Source organism: Manis pentadactyla, chromosome 13, assembly GCF_030020395.1.
Source record: "Manis pentadactyla isolate mManPen7 chromosome 13, mManPen7.hap1, whole genome shotgun sequence".
In the NCBI taxonomy this organism is placed as follows: Eukaryota; Metazoa; Chordata; class Mammalia; order Pholidota; family Manidae; genus Manis; species Manis pentadactyla.
Window position 1 is genome coordinate 10,641,845 of NC_080031.1, and position 23,213 is coordinate 10,665,057.

Below are 23,213 nucleotides of genomic sequence, written 5' to 3' on the forward strand. Positions count from 1 at the left end.
CATACTTACACATGTAAACACAAATATGTATAGAAAATGAAGGAGGATAGTCACTGCCGGAATTAGTCTCTAAATAGTGGGAAAATGGTGGTTTTCTTTTTGCTTGTTTGTATTTTAATTTTTGTGATGCATGCATATTGCCTTTGCAATTTCTTAAATGCACCTGTAATTAGCAGTGAATCTATCCTTTGTCTCCAAAAATTCAATAAATCAAGTGTACTCAAGAGTCATAAAGTGCTACAAGACAAGCCACAGCAAAACAATATATTTTAGTGGAAACTAAACAGGGGTCAGAAGCCCTGGGTTTTAGGCCCCATTCTGCCTCTTACAAGCTGTAAGACCTAAGTAACCTTGAAAATGAAAAAAGCAATATAGCATTTCTCATTTTTCTCTTAGGCTGTGCAGAAAAATATCTAAGACATCGGATGTAAAGCCCATTCAACCACAGCACTGCCCAGAGCTGTAGGTGTGCAGATATGTAAGGCTACACAGGGGGGACAAGGGGAGAGGCTCATGATCAGGACACAGCACAGTATGAGCCCAAGTCACCAATCAGCAGGAGGTCTCAGGCAAGGCATGTAGTATCCGGCACGTCCACTTTTCAATATGAAAATGGGAATAAAAATCAGACTCTGAACACATTTCCTTTCTCTTCACACACAAATTTTAGGAAGAGTTAGTAAGTTTGACCTTTAGAGAGCATTATGCAACAGCTAGAATTTTGTAAGCATCAATTAATACAGTGAGAATTTAGGGTTTTAGCCTAAGAAATATATCTCAGAGACAGATGTCTATTAGTGTCATAACCAGCAATGTTACCCGTGCTTCTTAGGGACATGTCTACAATTTGAGCACTTTGCCAACGTGGGCCATGATAAGATATTACACTCTGAAAATAATAAAACCAGCTATTGAACAATTACTCAGGACTGTATTGTGGCCAGTGCCCAGGTTGCAACATTGATCAGTTAAGTCAGATACTCTGTGGGTGAAACCCAAGCATCAATTCTTTTTGAAGGCACCAGGCTATTAGAGTATAGAGTCAAATGCAAAAGCACTGTCTCAAGGCAAGTGAGAAAAAAAATACTCCACATGCTTAATGACAACTCACCTTTATAGGAACTGACTGAAAAATATTTGTAAATATTTATTATCCCATGTTACGTTTACATTCATTTTTGGAATTCATATTACTGACTTGTTCAGCTTTCAGATACAAAACTTGACTTGGCAATTAACGATACAGGTGTAACTGCCATATTATCCTGACACTGCAACAATTTGAGACAGCTATTTATACATGCATATTGAATGACTACTTAGGAATTGCATGGGTGAAAGAAAAGGAAACTTTATTTCTGAATCAAAAGGAATCTCCAAAAATTCTGAAATATACTGCTTGTTACCTACAGGGCAGAGTTCTCTAATATTAGCTTCATCAGCATCACCAAGAGAGAGTTAAGCCCAGACTGGTGGGCCCCAACCCTAGGGATTCTGACTTGGTAGGTCCTGGGTGAAGTCTGAGATTTGCATCTCTAAAATCTCCAGGTAAAGCAGATGCTGCTGGTCCAGGGACTGCATGTTCAAAACCACGACTGTAGGATATCTGAGAAAAATTACAATGGAAAAAGCTCCAGATCATGACCCCTTTCTCCTCTTACCATGATCTTTGAAATAGACAGGGGCGGGCTGGCTTTCCTCCCGACAGAGCAGGATGAGGGATGGACGCTTCAGCAAAGAGCCCAGAATTGCTGACCTGGTCCCAAATGCTCAAAACCAGCTTCGCCAAGCACATCAAGGGGCCATCTTTCATGGGATCCTCCTCTCTCCTCCCCACAGGCTCCCAAACCAAGAAAGCAGATGGCTGCACAGAATCACTCGGCAGTGACAGAGTTCGTCCTGGGGGGACTAACGAGCAGAGCAGAGCTCCAGCGGCCCCTCTTCCTCCTCTTCCTTGCCATCTACTCGGTCACCGTGGTCGGGAACCTGGGCATGTTCACACTGATCTGGCTGAGTGCTCAGCTGCACACCCCCATGTACTACTTCCTCAGCAACCTGTCCCTCGTGGACCTCTGCTACTCCTCTGTCATTACCCCTAAAATGCTGGTGAACTTTGTGTCAGAGAAGAACACCATCTCCTATGCGGGGTGCATGTCACAGCTCTACTTCTTCCTTGTGTTTGTCATTGCTGAGTGTTACATGCTGACCGTGATGGCCTATGACCGCTATGTCGCCATCTGCAGACCTTTGCTTTACAACATCATCATGTCTCCTCAACTCTGTTCACTGCTGGTGGCTGTGGTCTATGTCATGGGGCTCATTGGTTCAACAGTAGAGACTGTCATGATGATGAAACTGCCCTACTGTGAGTTCCTCATCAGTCATTACTTCTGTGACATCCTCCCCCTCATGAAGCTGTCCTGCTCCAGCACCTATGATGTTGAGATGATAGTCTTCTGTTTGGCTGGATTCAACATTGTAGTCACCAGTTTAACAGTCCTGGTGTCCTACGCCTACATTCTCTCCAGCATCCTCCGCATCAGCACCACAGAGGGCAGCTCCAAAGCCTTCAGCACCTGCAGCTCCCACCTGGCAGCGGTGGGCTTGTTCTATGGGTCCACTGCATTCATGTACTTAAAGCCCTCCACAGCCAACTCCCTGGCCCAGGAGAATGTGGCCTCCGTGTTCTATACCACAGTCATCCCCATGCTCAACCCCCTTATCTACAGCATGAGGAATAAGGAGGTAAAGGCTGCCATGCACAAAACACTGAAGAGAAAAGCATTTTAAGGCAAATGTTAATATTCATCTCCATGTTAAAAGTTGGCTGTTATAAATACAGAAGAGAAGCCCACTGCATGCTCGCCCATTGTACCACAATGAGAAACAATCATTTCTCTATATTGCTGGGAAAATGCTTCCTTCCCTCCTTCTGTCATTGTTTTATTACCATCTCTATAGAGAATATTACTCAACCCAATTCTTACTTTTTGGACCTGAAAGTATGTAAAGCAGAGAAGTGAAGGTAAACACCACTGAGAAGTGATCGCAGGCCCTTTCTCATCCAGACTTCTTCCTCTTCTCCCTTCCAGCTGTGTTATTTATTCCTGCTCAAGAACTTCTACCTGATTCCTTAATGTAATTTCCTTAACAATAATAATGACTATAGCCATTAACTTGGGTTGGGATGCTTACTCAGAGCTGGACAATTTTTCCCAATGCTTCATAGGCATTTTTTTCACTTACACCTCACAACAGATGGGTAATATTGTTATCCTTACAACTCAGATTAGTAACTTGTGGAAGGTCACAGAGCTGGTAAACACGTTGTGATTCAAACCCAAGTCTACGTGGCTGCAGAGCCTACACGGTTCTCACACAGTATCCCCTTGGCTTCATGATAACTATGCCTTTGAACAGCCTACTAAGCCTTACAGGATTATGCTCTTCAAGTTTCAAATACCTCCAGAATATTTCTCAGATCGCTACCATTATCATCTACCCTGGCCTTTGTCCCTTTATGTGCAACTGCTTCAGGATAACAAAGGCAAAATTGAAGTAGAAGGACCAACTTAAGCAGGTATATCTGGCACTCTCCCAGTGCCACCACTGAGGATAACCTCGCAGTCACAGACAAACCAGGAGAATTCGTCACCCAAGATTACACAATGCTGCAAAGTCTCTGGTTCTTCTTTAATAAGTAACAGATCTACTGCCAACCTCATTCAGTAAATGGTATGGGACCACTTTTCTCACTGCACCCTTTTTTAATAATATCACAGATACTGGTTTTAGACTCAGCAGCCTGACACAGGTACGTTACAGAATTCATGGACATCCTCTAGTCATCTATAGCCATTTTGGGTTTCAGGCAGGGGTTTATTATGGGAAGCAAAAATAATTCTAGTTTTTTCAAGAGGAAAGGTATTTAACACAGGGATGTCCTGTTTAAGTTTTTGAAATGTCTGGAGAAGGGGTGAGGGAGCTCCAAAAGTGACTCCACAATGGTTATGACCTAGATGTCAGAAACTCCAACTGCCACTGTCATCACTGCCACCATGAGAATTGCCTCTAAACACTTTGACAACAATGTAAATAACCCTATGATGAGCATCATCTGGAAACTTATTAGAAATGCATGTTTCCAGATATACAGTGTTATTGGCAGGGCCCAGAAATCTGTTTTTTGCATCTGTCATCACAGCAAGTAACTACAATATTTTTTATTATATTACCCATGCTGTACCTTTCATGGTGTGATATATTTATTTTAACACCAGAGTTTATAACATGACTATAAGGAGGGTCAAACATACTAAAAGTACCATTACCAAATGGCTTTCCCCATTTTCTCCTGACCTTTCTCCAGGAAGCAATGAGATCTCTACCACAATAGGTCTACTCTAGTTAGAAAACAACATTGAAAAATATGTTTGCTATTCTCTGAGGTTAGAAAACATAAAGCCAAATAAATTGATCAATTTTATTATATTAAATGTAGGCATTTTTTTCAGCAAAGGACCTGGGGGATAGAGTTAGAAATGAAATGGAGTAAGAAATCTCACAAGTATATATTAGAAAACTCTGAAAACCAACATAAAATATGGGCAAGGTATGTAGCATAAATATGTTACTAAGATAAGAATTACTTAGAGTGCCACCAAGCATGTGAAAAGATGCTCAAGCCAATTACTAATCAGAGAAGTGAGAATTAAAGCAGTGAGAAATCTCCTACAACATCCACTTGGTAAGTAAATAGGTAAACTACAGTAGAGACAGTTCAGTATTAGAAGCAAAGGATTAGCTATAAGCAATATGGCCTGGAGCTGGAGTACTGTGTAAGAAAGGAAGATAATGAGGTACAAAACACAATATTGCTTACGTATATTAAGCCTCCATGTGCACAAACCAGAAAAAAAGGGACAGTTAACAAGAAAAACATCATAACATAACATACACAAAAATCAGGTTAGAATGGTTACCCAGATGAGATGCCTGAAAACAAGGAGTGGGTAACAGACAAAGAGAACTAAAAGTTTATTTTCCCAGACCAAACCCTTGCACACAGTGTTCAACAAAGCAAAAAAGCCACAGATTAGAATTAGCCATTATATGTTTAAAGTGTAGACAGGTAGGTCCACCCTTAATATTTGTGCAGTCTCATAAAAGATTCTCTAAATATTTACAAGTTAAAAATCATGCTAACAAAATATTAAATATTTTCTACTACCTACCTTCATAACAAGCTATAATGTCAAGTTCAAATTCAGAGTTCTCAGGATTCTAGGACTTGCATGACAGAATGCAATTATAAAGCGAGTCTTAGGAAGAATGGTGGAAAATGTGGTGGACTAAGAAGGCAAGGCAGAAACATCCACCCACATACAAACTAAGAAAGCAACTACAGAAAATACAACTAACCCTGAAAATGATCAGAAGATTGTAGAACAGACCATCTATATCTGGTGAAGAAAAAAACATAAAGAAGGGTAAAATGGCAGTGCCAAAATCAATTAGGAACCATGTTCTTTCTGCATATGGGTCCACAAGTGGAAGATGGATAGGAAAAGAGAGGAGAGGATAAGCACTCAGGAATCCTGCACACCTGGCCTTGAAGATCTGCTCTGAAAACTTGAGTCCACATTGCACTGGACCTCGGTGATTAACACAACTGCACACCAGGGCAAGGTGCAGATCACTGGGAGGCTGAGACTCCTTTTGCTTGTGGAGGACCGGCATGCTCCATTGGACCCACTGAGACCCAACAGAGAAAGAACACTTCAAAACATTTACCAGTAGTGGGAAGTGTGCCAGAGACAGAGAGTTTGGAGGGAGCTCCCTCCAAAGGAGAAAGGGCAAGTGGAGGATGCTACCCTACTCCTCCCTCAACCCAATTGGTGTACAACTCAGTGGAGCCAACTCCAAGTGCTCCATCTTCCTTCCTGGAAGGTCAGCTGTGCAGCACACCCACCACATCCACCATGCCAGCCCAACAAAGGCTGCCATTACTGCTCAGCAGTCAGAGGTTGGCCCCACCCACAACAATCTCTGCAGAAGCAACACAAGACACATGAAAGGCCTGCATGGGCAGAAACCTCTTGACAGAGAAAAGCAACTGCCAGCAGACAGACTGAAAGGTGACCCTGTGCACAACCCACCAACAGCAACTGTGTCTCCACCACAAAGATGAACACACACTGGTGAGCAAAGAGTCTTGAGCACTGTTTATTTCCATTACTTTCTACACCATGATGTAGAGCAGACCTATCTAATACAAATAAAGAATCACAGAAATACAGACAAAAGGACAAGGCGGAGGAATATACTCCAAACAAAAGAACAGGATAAGACACCAGAAAGAGGACTAAATGAAACAGAGATCACAAACTTCTTCATAAAAATTTCAAAGTAACACTCATAAAGATGCTCACTGATCTGCAGAAAAGAGTTGATGATTTCAGTGAGAACATCAAGAAAGAGAGGATATCAAAAAGAGCCACTCAGAGTTGAAGAAAACAATAAATGAAATGAAAAATACAATGAAAGAAATGAATAGTAGACTACTGGAATAAGGGGGAAGGAATACATGTGTTGGAAAATAGAGAATAGGGAAACACCCAACATGAGGAGCAGAGAGAAAATGCAATTTCTAAAAATGATAAAATGCTGAGAGCTGTGTGAAACTCCAAATGAAACAATATGTGCATACTAGGGGTCCCAGAAGGAGAAGAGGAGTGTGACAAAGCAGAAAGTCTCTCTAAAGAAAGAATTGATGGAAACGTCCTCAATCTGTGGAAGGAAATAGACACACAGGTACGGGAGGAAGCACAGGGAGCCTCTAACAAAATGGACCCCAGGTATGTAACACCAAGACATACAGTAATAAAAATGGTTAAGATTAAAAATACAGAAACTTAAAAGGAAGTGAGAGGTAGCCTGTTATCTATGAGAGAAACTCCATAAGGCTATCGGATTTCTCAACAGAAATGACTGGCCATAAGGGACTGGCATGAAATATTTAATGTATTGAAAGAGAAGAACCTACAACCAAGAATCCTCTACTCAGCAAGGTTATCATTCAGAATTAAAGGACAGATTGAAATTTTCCCAGATAAATAGAAGTTCAAAGAATTCACTGTCACCAAACTGGCCTTACAGGATATATTAAAGTGACTTCAGTAGATGGAAATGTCCTTAAGCCTAAATATTTTTTATCAGTGAAAATAAACCTGTTAAAGTTAGTAGAGCAATTACTTACTAACCAAGTATGAAGTTTAAAAAAACAAAACAAAACTAGTAAAACCAGCTATATATGTATAATAAAATCAGTCAAGGGATATACAAAAGATGTAGATTATGATATCTTATACAAAAAGTTTGAAGGAAGAAGAAAAATGTGGTACTTTCAGATTGTTATCAAAAGATAGCAACCATCAATTTAATATAGACTGTTACATACTTAGGAAACTATCTATGAACATTAGGGTAACCACAAACCTAAAGCCTATAAAAGATACACCAAAATTGGTTTAAAAGAAATCCAAGCATAATACTAAAGAAAACCATCAAATAACAAGAGAAGAGTATAACAGGAAGGAAGGAGCACACAGGAACTACAAAAACAACCAAAATATAATTAATAAAGTGGCAATAAGTAAATACCTATCAATAATTATTTTAAGTGTAAATGGAGTAAACACAACAATCAAAAGAAACAGAGTGGCAAAATGGATAAATAAACAAATCCTATCTGTATGCTGCCTCCAAGACACTCATTTCAGACCTAAGGACATACATTGACTGAAAGTGAATGAATGGAAACAGATATGTCATGCAAATGATAGGGAGAAAACAGAGTAGTAGCACTTAGACAAAATAGACTTCAAAACAAAGAAAGTAATAAGAGACAAAGAAGGACATCAAATAATGATAAAGAGAGTACCCCAGTCCAACAAGGTATAGCATTGTAAAAACCTATGCACCCAACACAGGAGCACCTAAATATATAAAACAAATATTAACAGACCTAAATGTGGAAATAAAAAGCAACACAAGGATATTGGGAGATATTAACTCCACACTTAAATCAATGGGTAGATCATCTAGATAGAAAATAAATAAGGGGACATAGGTGTTGAACAACACATTAGACCAGATGGACCTGACAGATATATACAGAACGTGCCACCCAAAAGCAAAGGATACACATTTTTCTCAAGCGCACATGGAATGTTCTCCAGAATAGATAAAACATTAGTACACAAAAAAAGCCTCTATATATTCAAAGAGATTGACATTGTGTGAAGCATCTTTTCAGATCACAATGGTATGAAACCAGAAATCAACTACATGAAGAAAAGAAAAATAATCCCACAAACATATGAAGGATAAACAACATGCTTCTAAATAATCAATACATCAGTGAACAAATAAAGAAGAAATCAATCAATACATGGAGACAATTGAAAACAAAAATAAAATAATTCAAAATATATGAGATGCCACAAAAGTGGTTCTAACAGAGAAGAACATAATGATACACACTTACCTCAGGAAACAAGAAAAATCCGAGCTGAACAGTCTAAACTCACAACGAAAGAAACTAGTAAAAGGAGAGCAAATTGAACCCAATTCAGTAGAAGGAGGGACATAATAAAGATCAGAGCAAAAATAAATAGAGAATAATAAAACAGTAGAAAAATGAAATGAAGAGCTGGTTCTTTGAGATGAAAAACACAATAGCCAAACATCTACCACACTTACCAAGAAAAAAGGAGAGAGTACAAGAAAACAGAAATGAAAAAAGGAGGAGTTACAACAGACACCACAGAAATACAAAGAATTATTTGAGAATTGAATGTCAATAAATTGGAATATCTAGAAGAAATGGACAAATTCCTAGAAAAGTACAATTTTCCAAGACTGATGCAAGAAGAAACAAATCTGACAGAACTAATTAACAGTAATGTAGTTGAACTGGTAATCAAAAAATTCCCAATGAACAAAAGTACATGAAAAGATGGCTTCAAAGCTGAATTGTACCAAACATCTAAAAAGAGCTAACATTCAACCTACTTAAAGTATTTCAGAAAAGAGAAGCAGAGGAAATGCTCCTAAACTCATTTTATGAGGCCAACATCACTCTAATACCAAAACCAGTAAAAGAAACTACAAAAAAAGAAAATTACAGACCAATATCCCTGATGGACATAGATGCAAAATCCTCTATAAAATATTAGCAAAATGAACTCAAAAATACATCAGAAGGATCATCCATCACAACCCAATGGGATTTCTTTCAGGGATGCAAGGATGGTACAATATTTGTAAATAAATCAGTGTGATACACCACATGACAAAAGGAAGGATAAAAAAAAACATGATCATCTCAATATACGCTGAAAAAGCAATTGACAAAATTCAACATCCACTCATGATAAATTCTCAACAAAGTGGGTGTGGAGGGAATATACCTCAACATAATAAGGGCTACATATGACAAACCCACAGATAACATCATGCTCAATAGCAAAAAGCTGAAAGCTTTTCCTCTAAAATTAGGAACAATGCTAGGATGCCCAGTTTCACCACTTTTATTCAACATAGCACTGGAAGTCCTAACTATGAAAATCAGACAAGATAGAGAAAAAGCATCCAATTGATAACATAGAGTAAAACTGTCACTATTTGCAGATGACATGATACTGCATATAGAAAGCCCTAAAGATGCCACCAAAAAACTATAGAACTAAAAACTGGATTTAGCAAAGTTATAGGACCCAAAATCAATACAAGAAATTCCATTGCATTCCTCTATATTAACAAGGAACTAGCAGAAAGAGAAATCAGAAAAACAAAGACATTCACAATTGCACAAAAATAATGAAATACCTAGGAATACACCTAATGAAGGAGAGGAAAACTATAAGACACTGATGAAATAAAGTAAAGAATACACAAATAAATGCAATTCTATACCATGCTCATGGATAGGAAAAATTGATATTGTCAAAATGGCTATCCTGCCCAAAGCAATTTACAGATTCAGTACAATCCCCATCAAATTAGCAATGGCATGAATCAATGAACTAGTGCAAATAATCCTGAAAATTTTATGGACCCACAAAAGACTTTAAAGAGCAAAAGCAATCTGGAGAAACAAAAACAATGGGCGGTTTTATGCTCCCTGACTTCAAGCAACTACAAAGCTATAATAATCCAAACAGTATGGTAGTGGCACAAGAACAGATCCATATATCAATAGAACTGAATAGAGAACCAAGAAATAAACCCATATGTATATGTTCAATTAACATATGACAAAGAAGTCATGAACATACAATGGGGAAAAGACAGTCTCTTCAATAAATGGTGATGTGAAAACTGGGCAGCTACATGTAAGAGAATGAAAATGGATTACTGTCTAACTCCATACACAGAAGTAAACTCAAAGTGGATTAAAGGCATGAATGTAAGGCATGAAACCGTAAAACTCATACAGAAACAAAGGCAAAAATCTCTTGACTATAAGCATGAACAAATTTTTTCAAGACACTTCTCCCTAAGTGAGAGGAACAAAAGCAAAAAATACAAGTGGGACTACATCAACCTAAAAATCTTCTCTGCAGCAAAAGACACCATCAATAAAACAAAAAGGTGACCTACAGTATGGGACAATATATCTACAAGTGATTCATCTGGCAAGGAGTTAACATGAAAAATATAAAAAACTCATAAGACTCAAAACCAAGAAAACAACCTAATTAAAAAATGGGCATATGACCTGAATACACATTTTTCCAAAGAAGAAATTCAGATGACCAACAGGCACATGAAAAGATGTTCCACACTGCTAATCATCAGGGAAGCGCAAATCAAAACCGCAAAGAGATACTGCCTCACACAAGTTAGAATGGACATTATCCAAAAGAAAAGAAATAATGAGTGTTAGCCAGGAAGGGGAGAAATGGGAACCCTCCTACACTGTTGGTGGGAATGTAAATTGGTGCAGCTTCTGTGGAAAGCAATATGGAGGTTCCGCAACAAACTAAAAATAGAAATGCCATAGGACCCAGTAACTCCACTTCTAGGAATTTCCCTGAAGAAAACAAAATATCTGATCCTGAAAGATAAATATATCATTATGATTATTGCTATATTATTTGCAGTAGCCAAGATATGGAAGCATCAAAAGTGTCCATGCATAGATGAATGGATACAGATGTTATAAATACACTGGAATATTATTCAGTCATAAAAAAATAAAACTTGTCATTTGTGACAACATGGATAGATCTAGAGGGTATCATGGTAACTGAAATAAGACTGGTGGAAAAACACAAATATCATATGATTTCACTTATATATGGAATCTGAAAATAAAACAAAACAAACAAAATAGCAGCAGCCTCAAAGACACTGAGACATACTGGTGGTTACCATGAGGGAGGCGATGACTTGGGTAGGTGTGGTGAATAAGGGGAATAAAGAGGTATAAAAAGCTCAATCATAGTAGAAATTAACCATGGGGTTGGAATTGCCACATGGGGAATATAGTCAAAGGTTCTGTAACATCTTTCTATGTCAAATCACTGTGATGTATACTTGAAACCAATGTAATACTGTATATCAAATATACTACAATAAAAAACAATATATAATAAAATAAATTCTAAAATACTAAAATGAAATAAAAAATACTATAATATAAAATAAAGTCTCTTCCTGGTGCCCAGCTCCCTCCCCATGGCCACAGTGCCCTCCTTCCCTGTCCCACTACCAGTCTGTCCCTCCGCACAGAAACCCCTACACATGCTCTTATTGACTAATCATGTCAAAGCTCCACATATACCTCCTGCACACAACCACCCCTAGTGCTCAACCTACTGCCATGAGGATAAAGCCGGGTATAAACCCTTTTACTCCAAGAACATTCCATTATTATTTCTTGGTCTCCCTGAATCCATAGTGAACATCCCACCGTGAAACCTTCAGGCAAGACAGATAATATTATAATAGTTTCAGATGTATAACATCATGATTCACCATTTATATACATTACATAATGCTAACCATGATGTGTGGTTCCCAAACATCACCACAATAAGTTATTATACTATTGTTGACTGTATTCCCCATTCTGTACCATTCATACTGCGACATTTATTTTACAACTCTAAGTATTCAACATGACAACAAAGAGGGTGGAAGAGATATTAAATGAGCAATTCCCAAAAGAATACTCAACCCATTTTCTCCTGAACTTGAGATGATACCACCACCGCTATAGATCCACTCTACTTAGAAAATAGTGTAGGAAGACATATCTGTTATTCTCTGAGGTGAGAAATCATAAAGCCAAATAAATCTGTCAACCAGATTATATCAAAAATGAGAGTAAATAGGAACAGATTGGAGTAACATATTTTGCTAGCATGTATTAGAAACTCCTGAAAACCAACAAGAAAGACAACAGAAAATATGGGCAATATACATACTATAAATATTTTACCAAGAAAATCATGACTTGAATTGCCACCAAGCATGGGAAGATATGATCAAGCAAATTACTAATCAGAGGAGCACAAATGAAAACAATGAGGTATCTCCTACATCTACCACTAGGGAAGTAAATGGGTAAACTGCAGTAGAGACAGTTCAGCATTAAAAGCAAAAGTTTAGCTATAGGCAATATGACCTGGAGCTGTAGTACTGTGTGAGAAAGTAAGGAAGGTAAGGAATACACAATATTCCTATGTATATTAAACCTGTATGTGCACAAACCAGAAAAAAAGTACAGTTATCAAGAAAAACATCATAACATAAAATACACATGACGCAGGTTTGAATGGTACTGACACAGATTAGAAGCCTGAAAATAGGAAGTACGTAACAGAGAAAGAGAAATAAAAGCTTATTTTCCCAGAACCACCCCCAATGCATAGTGTTCAACAAAACCAAGAAGTACCAGATCAGAATTAGCCATTATATGTTTAAAGGGGAGACAGGCAGGTCCACCCTTAATATTTGTGGGGCCTGGGGAAAGATCCTCTAAATATTTATAAGTTAAAAATCATGGTAACAAAATATTAAATATTTTCTACTTCCTACCTTCATAACAAGCTAGAATGTCAAGTTCCAATTCAGAGTTCTCAGAATTCTAGGAGTTGCATTACAGAATGAAATACTAAAGCAAGTCTTGTGGAGAATGGTAGAAAAGATGTTGGACTAGGAAGGCAAGGCAGAAACATCCTCCCACATACAAACCAAGAGAAAAAGTGTGAAGGAAGAAGAAAAATGTACTTTCATATTGTGTTCAAAATGCAGCAACCATCAACTTAACACAGACAGTTACATATTTAGGAAACTGTCTTTGAACATTATGGTAACAACAAACCTAAAGCCTAGAATAGATGTACAAAAATTGTTTTAAAAGAAATCCAAGCATAATACTAAGGAAAACCATCAAATGAGAAGAGTGCAAGACATCAAGAAAGGAACAGAGAAGAACTACAAAAACAACCAGAAAACAATGCAATGGCAATAAATAAATACCTATCAATAATTACTTTCAATGTAAATGGACTAAATGCACCAGTCAAAAAAAAACAGGGTGGCGGAGTGGATAAAGAAACACGACCTATCTGTATGCTGCCTACAAGAAACTCATTTCAGAGCCAAGGACATACAAGGACATACATTGATGGAAAAAGATATTTCATGCAAATGATAGGGAGGAAAAAGCAGTAGTAGTAGTAGTCAAATAAAATATACTTCAAAACAAAGAAAGCAACAAGAGACAAAGAAGGACATCACATAATGATAAAGTGAGTACCCCAGTCCAACAAGATATAATGTTGTAAATATCTATGCACCCAACATAGGAGCACCAAAATATATAAAACAAATACTAATAGACCTAAACTGGAAATAAAAACCAGCACAATCATATTAGGAGACATTAACACTCCACTTACATCAATCGACAGATCATCTAGATAGAAAATAAATAAGGAAACATAGGTGTTGAACAGCACGTTAGACCAGATGGACTTGACAGATATATAGAGAACATTCCACCAAGAAGCAGCAGGATACACATTTTTCTCAAGTGCATATGGAACATTCTCCAGAATAGATCACATATTAGGACACAAAAAAGCCTCAGTATATACAAAGAGATTGACATTGTATCAAGCAACTTTTCAGATCACAATGGTATGAAACCAGAAATCCATTACATGAAGAAAAGAAAAAAAAAATCCCACAAACATGTGGAGGTTAAACAACATGCTTCTAAATAATCAATACATCAATGATCAAATCAAAGAAATCAAGCAATACATGGAGACAATTTAAAACAAAAATAAAACAATTCAAAATATATGGGATGCCACAAAAGTGGTTCTAACAGGGAAGTACATAGCAATACATGCTTACCTCATGAAACAAGAACAATCCCAATAAATAGTCTAAATTCACAACTAAAGAAATGAGTAAAAAGAGAGCAAATGGAGCCAAATTCAGCAAGAGAAGGGACATAATAAAGATATACAAAGCAAAAGTAAATATATAAATAATAATAAATACATAGATATATAAATAAAGCAAAAGTATATACAAAATAATAAAAAAAATCAATGAAACCAAGAGCTGCTTCTTTGACATGATAAATAATATTGTCAAACACCTACACACACTTACCAAGAATAAAAGAGAAAGGACACAAATAAACAAAATCAGAAATGAAAAAGGAGGAGTTACAACAGACACCACAGAAATACAAAGAATTATTAGGGAATTGTAGGAAAAATTGGATGGCAATAAGTTGGAAAATCTAGAAAAAAATGGACAAATTCTTAGAAAAGAACAACTTTCCAAGACTGACTCAAGAAGAAACAAATCTGAACAGACCAATTACCAGTAATGAAGTTGAACTGGTAATCAAAAAATTCCCAAGAAACAAAAGTACAGCACAAGGTGGCTTCAAAGCTGAGTTGTATCAAACATTTAAAAAGATCTAACACCCAACCTTCTTAAAGTATTCCAGGAAAGAGAAGAGGAGGAAATGCTCCCAAACTCATTTTATGAGGCCAGCATCACTCTAATGCCAAAACTGGAAAAAGACACTGCAAAAAAGAAAATTATAGATCAATATCCCCGATGAACATAGGTACAAAATCCTCTACAAAATATTAGCAAAATGAACTCAAAATTCATCAGAAGGATCATTCATCACAACCCAATGGGATTTGTTTCAGGGATGCAAGGATGATACAATATTTGTAAATCAGTCAATGTGATAACACTGCATAACAGAGAAGGAAGGATTAAAAAAACGTGATCATCTCAATAGATGCTGAAAAAGTAGTTGACAAAATTCAACATCCATTCATGATAAAAACTCAATGAAATGCTTGGAGAGGGAATATACCTCAACATAATAAGGGCTACATATGACAAACCCACAGCTAATATAATACTCAATGGCAAAAAGCTGAAAGCTTCTCCTCTAAGATTAGAAACATTACTAGGATGCCCACTTTCACCACTTTTATTCAAAATAGCACTGGAAGTCCTAACTATGACAATCAGACAAGATAGAGAAAAAAGGCATCCAACTGATAACAAAGAGTAAAACTGTCACTATTTGCAGATGACATGATTCTGCATATAGAAAACCCTAAGGATGCCACCAAAAACTATTAGAACAAATAACTGGATTTAGCAAAGTTATAGGACACAAAATCAATACAAGGAATTCCATTGCATTCCTCTGTATTAACAAGGAACTAGCAGAAAGAGAAATCAGAAAAACAAAGACATTCACAATTGCATCGAAAATAATGAAATACCCAGGAATACACCTAATGAAGGAGACGAAAAGAATAAGACACAGTTGAAATAAAGTAAAGAATACTCAAATAAATGTAATTCTAAAGCATGCTCATGGATAGAAAAAATTGATATTGTCAAAATGGCTATTCTGCCCAAAGCAATTTACAGATTCAGTGCAATCCCCATCAAATTAGCAATGGCATGAATCAATGAACTACTGCAAATAACCCTAAAATCTTTATGGACCAGCAAAAGACTCTAAAGAATAAAAGCGATCTGGAGAAACAAGAACAATGGGCGGTTTTATGCTCCCTGATGTCAAGCTACTATAAAGCTATAATAATCCAAACAGTATAGTCGTGGCACAAGAACAGACCCATATATCAATAGAACTTAATAGAAAACCCAGAAATAAACCCAGTGTATATGTTCAACTAACATATTACAAAGAAGCCATGAAAATACAATGGGGAAAAGACAGTCTCTTCAACAAATCATGATGGGAAAACTGGGCAACTACATGCAAGAGAATGAAACTGGATTATTGTCTAACTCCATACACAAAAGTAAACTCAAGATTAAAGGCATAAATGTAAGACATGAAACCATAAAATTCTCAGAAGAAAACATAGGCAAAAATCTCTTGACTGTAATCAAGAACAAGATTTTTCTGGACACATCTCCCTAGGCTACTGAAACAAAAGCAAAAATGTGCATGGGGGACTACATCAAACTATAAAACATCTGTACAGCAAAAGACATCATCAATAAAACAAAAAGGCAACCTACAATATGGGAGAATATATTTGTAAGTGATTCATCTGGTAATGGGCTAACATGAAAAATATAAAGAACTCATAAGACTCAGCAACAAGAAAACAAGTAATCTGATTTTTTAAATGGCCATACAAACTGAATAGACATTTTTCCAAAGAAGAAATACAGATGACCAACAGGGACATGAAAAGATGTTCCACTCTGCTAATCATCAGGGAAGCACAAATCAAAACCACAATGAGATATCACCTCCCAAAAGGTAGAATGGCCACTATCCAAAAGACAAGAAATAACAAGTGTTAACCAGGATGTGGAGAAATGGGAACCTTCCTACACTGTTGGTGGGAATGTAAATTGGTGCACCTTATGTGGAAAGCACTATGGCGGTTCCTCAAAAAACTAAAACTAGAAATGCAGCAGGACCCAGTAACTCCACTTCTAGGAATTTTCCAGAAGAAAACAAAATATCTCATCCTAAAAAATATATGCATCCCTATTATTATAGCTATGTTATTTGCAATAGCTTAGATATGGAAGTATCAAAAGTGTCCATCCATATGTGAATGGCTACGGATGTGATACATACAGTGGAATAATATTCAGTCACAAAACAGAAATAAAACCTGTCATTTGTGACAACATGGATAGATCTAGAGGGTATCATGGTAACTGAAATAAGACTGGTGAAAAAGGACAAATATATGATTTCACTTATATGTGGAATCTAAAAATAAAACAAAATAAACAAAATAGCCTCAGCCCCATAGACACTGAGACATACTGGTGGTTACCATGAGAGAGGCGTTGAGGTGGGTGAGTGTGGTGAGTAAGGGGAATAAAGAGGTATAAAAAGCTCAATCATAGTATAAATTAATCATGGGGTTGGAACTGCCACATCGAGAATATAGTCAATGGTTCTGTAACATCTTTCTATGTCAAATCATTGTGACATATACTTGAAACCAATGTAATATACTACAATATAAAATTAAATAAATTATAAAATATTAAAATAATATAAAAAATAATATAGTATGAAATAAAGTCTCTCCCTGGTGCCCAGCTCCCTCCCCATGGCCACAGTGCCCTCCTTCCCTGTCCCACTGCCAGTCTGTCCCTCCGCACAGGAACCCCTACACATGCTCTTATTGACTAATCATGTCAAAGCTCCATATATGCCTCCTGCACACAACCACCCTCTGGCCATCCCTTTGGTTTAGGGGAGGAGGACAAGCTGTGTGATCTCCTTGGGGAGATAGATGGGCCTTACAGGCAAGTACAGGGTATTTGTGTGGGGTATTTGAGTTGCTTGTACACACAGGGGTGGAGCACATGCCTTCAGAAGCCCTTGCGCCTGATGGAGAGTCACGTTTACTGCTGTAGGCTTCTGCTTACTCCTGATGTTCTGGCCCAGGTGTTCCCCTCCAGTAGGTTGCTGTCACCACATAATGAAACACGGGGCTTCTGAACCACCTCAGTCCCCTCCTTCCATGGGATTTGGAGTAAGGCAGCTCCAAGACTGAGTCATCTTCCCCACACAGGCCAGTGCTGAGGTTACAGGCCTGGATGGAGCAGGGAGAGAGAGGAAAACCCACTCTCCTGAGAGTCCTGAACCACATCTGTGCCTAAGTGTGTCAACACCTAAGTGTGTGGACTTGGAATAGCATAAAAAATTCTGAGTGTGCAGGAACCTACATGTCAGACAAAATTCCATTGAACTAAATGCGCCCACACTCACAAATGAGTGTAAGTAAAAATGGGGAAATCCGAGTGAGATAAGTGCACTGCATATGGCAACATACAATGTCCTGGGTGTGTGTTGCATGATAATTGTGCAAAATTTATCACTGGGGGAACTGCATAACAGCTACACAGCTTCTCTGTATATTATTTCTTACAACTACATGTGAAACTACAATTCTGTCAAAATGTGGTCCCTTCAAAGGGATCACACCCAGGAGAGGTTCTGCCCATATAAAAAAAGACCCAGAGTGTCCCAATCTCAAAAATCCCCATGATAAATATTTCATTGAATAATGTATTACTGAATGTATTCCTGAAAAGTGGATTTTCTTATGAGTATATTTCCTTTTTTAATGGGAATATGAGAGTATAGGCCTTATAAGTCAACTCACCTCCTGCCATTCTATCGTGTCAGTGTACAAGGGGCCCAGCAGGGTGACAAATATAATGTTCCTTACAATTGAACATTCCTTTACTGAATTATACTCTTTGTTTGATCATAATATTAGTACTTCTTTTTTTAAATGCTTTAAAATAAACATTTTAGGCCTAGTTGTTTATGCCTAATGAAGAACACCATTATCGAGCAAGAACCATAATGAGAGTACCTGATGCTGCGATGGAAATGATGCTGATGATGAAGATGCCGAGATGCTGCTGCGGCTGCTGATGATGCGGTGAGATGACGTGACGGCTGCTGGTGATGCCGATGGCGATGCCGACAGCGCTGATGAAAATGAGGACGTGGTGGTGATGGTGATACCGACAGGGAAGCGGGGGGTGCTACTGGAGGTGACGGTGAAGATGAGGAGCAGGAGGATCGTCTTGGTTTGCTCATTAATGCCTGAATGCTGCATTAGACTCTAAGTGTCCCAGATTGCAAGGTAACTTACCCAGTAGGAAAATTAACACACCTGGGAGATAAAACATAATTCACAGCATAGCCATAAACTGACACTCTAATTGCTCCTTTAGTGAGAGCTCCACCCTTGAAAGGGACCACACCCAGGAGAGGTTCTGCCCATATAAACAGACCCAGAGTGTCCCAGTCTCAGTGGCCCCCTTCTCATGACTGCGCTGGTCCTTTTGACAACTATTAAGAATAGACATGAATCTGTATGGTCCATCATTTCCTGGTAATCATATTCTTATTATTAAAACCAAGGCATCCCCTAAAATTTCCAGGAGACTCTATTCCATTTTTCCTCAGCACAGGTATTTAATTACACCTTTAAAGCAATTGTATGAGAAAAATATTTCTTATGAGAACTCTAATCTCTAGTCTCTAGTATCGGCTATTTCCAACCATACGTTTACCTCCGTCTCTGAGTAGTTTTCTCTTGTGCACTGTGTTCTCAGCGGCAGCAGTCCTGAGCCTCCGAAGGTCCAGTAAAGCTAGAGGTGATCGTCACAGTAACAGACATCAAATGTGTGAGTCATGTTTGCCTGTTCTATAATATTAGGTGATTATGGGAGTAAAATTAAATCATTGCTGTCTAGGATTTTTCCATCTGCTCTGCACTGAATGAATGGTGTAAAATCCACAGTACTCTGTAATTTGTTCTGGTAATTATGTTTCTGATAATATGTTCAAGAGGGATTTTCTGTTACTCATTGTTTTAAGAGGTGAAAATATTGGATGTGGGGATAATAATATGGTTTTAATCTCTATTTATCTAGAAGAAATGTTTTCTCGTTTGCAAGAAGTGGTAATAGTTTTCTAAATTAAGCTTCCTCTGATACTAGTTATTGTGAACTTAAATACCTCACCAACAATAATTTAACGTATGAAGTTTACAAGGAGCACATATTATCTTGTCTTCATACCACATCCTAAGGATCTAAAGACTCTTGACATCGGGTAAAAAAAAATGGTTAGTGCCAGAGTAATCATTATTATTATTAATTATTAGAATAAATTGAGATGTAAAGTTCTATATTAAAACAGTAAGTTATAAAATGTTTTTAAAAGATACATACATACTTATACATGCAAACACAAATATGCATACAAAATGGAGAAGTATAGTCCCTGCCAGAATCAGTCACCAAATATGAGCACAGTGGTGTTTTGATTTTGCTTATTTGTACTTTAACTTCTACAATGCATGCATATCACCTTTGTAATTTTCTAAATGCATCTGAAATTAAGTGAATCCATCCTCTCTGTCTCCAAAAATTCAATGAGTTAACTTTACTAAAAAGTAATAAAATTCTACAAGACAAGCCACAGCAAAATGATATACATTAGTAGACAGGAAGCAATGGTCAGAAGTCCTGGGTTTTAGTCCCATTTCTGCCCCTTACTAGTTCCAGGAACTAGGTAGCCTTGACAATGAAAAAAGTAATACAGCATTTGTCATTTTTCCCATGGGCTGTGCACAGAAACGCCTAAGACATCAGGTGTAAAGCACGTTCAACCACAGCATCGCCCAGAGGCGGATGTGTGCAGAGGTGTAAGGCCGCCCGTGGACTGAAGGAAGAGGCTCCTGGTCCGCCTCGGCACAGCCGGAGCCCCAGTCACCGATGGCGAGGCAGCCACGGGCAGGGCCCACAGCCTCTGCACTGCCACCTTCAGTATGAAAATAGGAATAAAAATCCAACTCTGAAAGCATTTCTCCTCATGCTGAGTATTTGAGGATGAGTTCACGAGTTTGACCTTCAAGGAGCATTATACAAAAGCTCGTAACTATAAAAGGCAGCAATAAAAACAGTAGAATTTAAGTTTTTTAATCCTAAGGTACATATCTCAAGGACAAATCTATAAAACTTTCCTATCTGAGAATATATAAATCCATGCTTCACAGGAGCATGTCTATAATTTCAGCACTTAGACAATAGCGAGATAAAGGGGTCATAGTTTAATATTATGATCTGAAAATAATAGTGAAACCAGCTATTGAGCACTTATTCTGACATATTATGTGCCCATACCCAGCCACCAATGGCACTGATATTAGTGATTTCTTCATCTTTCAGGTACAGAAACTGACATGTCAATCAATGATACAGTCGTGAGTAACACATAACATGGACACTGCATTAATCTGAGCTCAGTTTTGTAGATGCACATTCAGGGACGAATTGCATGGAACCCAGGGAAATTTCATTTCTGAGAAAATGCATCCCCCAATAAAATGTGAAATATGCTACATATTACCTATGGGGCAGAGTTCTCTAATGTTAGCATACATCAGTGTCACCTGGAGAGACAGCTAAGCCCGGACTGATGGGCCCCATCCCCAGGTTTCTGAATTGGTAGGTCCCGGGTGACGGCTGAGACTTTGCATTTCTAACGTCTCCAGGTGAAGCTCATGCTGCTGGTCCAGAGACTGCACGTTAAGAATCAGTAATCGGGTTATCTGGGAAACACAAAGGTGGCAAATGTTCCAGATTATACCTCATTAACACCATGATCCGTGAAATACCCAGGGGCTGGCCTTCCCCCCAGGACAGCAGGAAGAGGGGTAGATGCATCAGCTAGGAGCCCAGGACCACTCAGCTAGTCCCAATGGTCAGAACCAGCTTCTCCAAGGAGACCAGGAGAATTTAAGCCTTACAAGGGATCTCCTCTCTCATCCCCAGAGGGCTCTAAACCAAAGAAAGCAGATGGCTGCACAAAATCACTCGGCGGTGACAGAGTTCGTCCTGGGGGGACTAACGAGCAGACCAGAGCTCCAGCGGCCCCTCTTCCTCCTCTTCCTTGCCATCTACTCGGTCACCGTGGTCGGGAACCTGGGCATGTTCACACTGATCTGGCTGAGTGCTCAGCTGCACACCCCCATGTACTACTTCCTCAGCAACCTGTCCCTCGTGGACCTCTGCTACTCCTCTGTCATTACCCCTAAAATGCTGGCGAACTTTGTGTCAGAGAAGAACGTAATCTCCTATGTGGGGTGCATGTCACAGCTCTCCTTCTTCCTGGTGTTTGGCATTCCTGAGTGTTACATGCTGATGGTGATGGCCTATGACCACTATGTCGCCATCTGCAGACCTTTGCTTTACAATGTCATCATGTCTCATCAAGTCTGCTCCCTGTTGGTGGCTGTGATCTATGCCATAGGGCTCATTGACTCAACAATAGGGACTGTCCTCATGTTGAAACTGTCCTATTGTGAGCTCCTCCTCAGTCACTACTGCTGTGACATCATCCCCCTCATGAAGCTCTCCTGCTCTAGCACCTATGATGTTGAGATGACAGTTTTCTGTTTGGCTGGATACAACATCGTAGTCACCAGCTTAACAGTCCTGGTTTCCTACGCCTACATTCTCTCCAGCATCCTCCGCATCAGCACCACAGAGGGCAGGTCCAAAGCCTTCAGCACCTGCAGCTCCCACCTGGCAGCGGTGGGCTTGCCCTATGGATCCAGTGCATTCATGTACTTAAAGCCCTCCATGGCCAACTCCCTGGCCCAGGAGAACGTGGCCTCCGTGTTCTACACCACAGTCATCCCCATGCTCAACCCCCTGATCTACAGCATGAGGAATAAGGAGGTAAAGGCTGCCTTGCAAAGAACACTGAGGAGAAAAGTGTTTTGATACAAATGTTAAAATTCTTTATCAATGTAGGAGTAAATTATAAACACAGGCAGGAAGCCCTCTGAATGTCTGCCCCCACCAACCGTGATGGGAAACAGCCCCTTCTCTCCATGGTCAGAAGAATGCCTCCATCCCTCCTTTGTCTTCCTTCCTCCCCTCTCTACATTCACTTCTCTTTGAAAATCAATGATTCCAACATTATGTTCTCCTTCTCTTGGGATTCATTTTCACTTACCTAAGTCCCTTGGTAAATAAAAAGCTGGGCACCAGGCCCAGCTCTACTTGGAGTCTCCTCCAGCACCAACTCCTTACAATTC

General features: G+C 38.7%; 2 protein-coding genes across 2 annotated transcripts; both read left to right on the forward strand.

The window, feature by feature from the left end:
- The first annotated feature begins 1,857 nt into the window (after positions 1 to 1,857).
- Positions 1,858 to 2,790, forward strand: LOC118934628 (olfactory receptor 151). Its single transcript, XM_036930270.2, has one exon. The coding sequence runs from the start codon at positions 1,861 to 1,863 to the stop codon at positions 2,788 to 2,790; it is 930 nt and encodes a 309-aa protein (XP_036786165.2). The 5' UTR covers positions 1,858 to 1,860.
- A 19,170-nt stretch (positions 2,791 to 21,960) lies between these two features.
- LOC118934648 (olfactory receptor 151-like) lies at positions 21,961 to 22,896 on the forward strand. The gene has a single exon (XM_036930294.2). It carries the CDS (start codon positions 21,967 to 21,969, stop codon positions 22,894 to 22,896), a length of 930 nt encoding a protein of 309 aa, XP_036786189.2. The 5' UTR covers positions 21,961 to 21,966.
- The last annotated feature ends 317 nt before the right edge of the window (positions 22,897 to 23,213 follow it).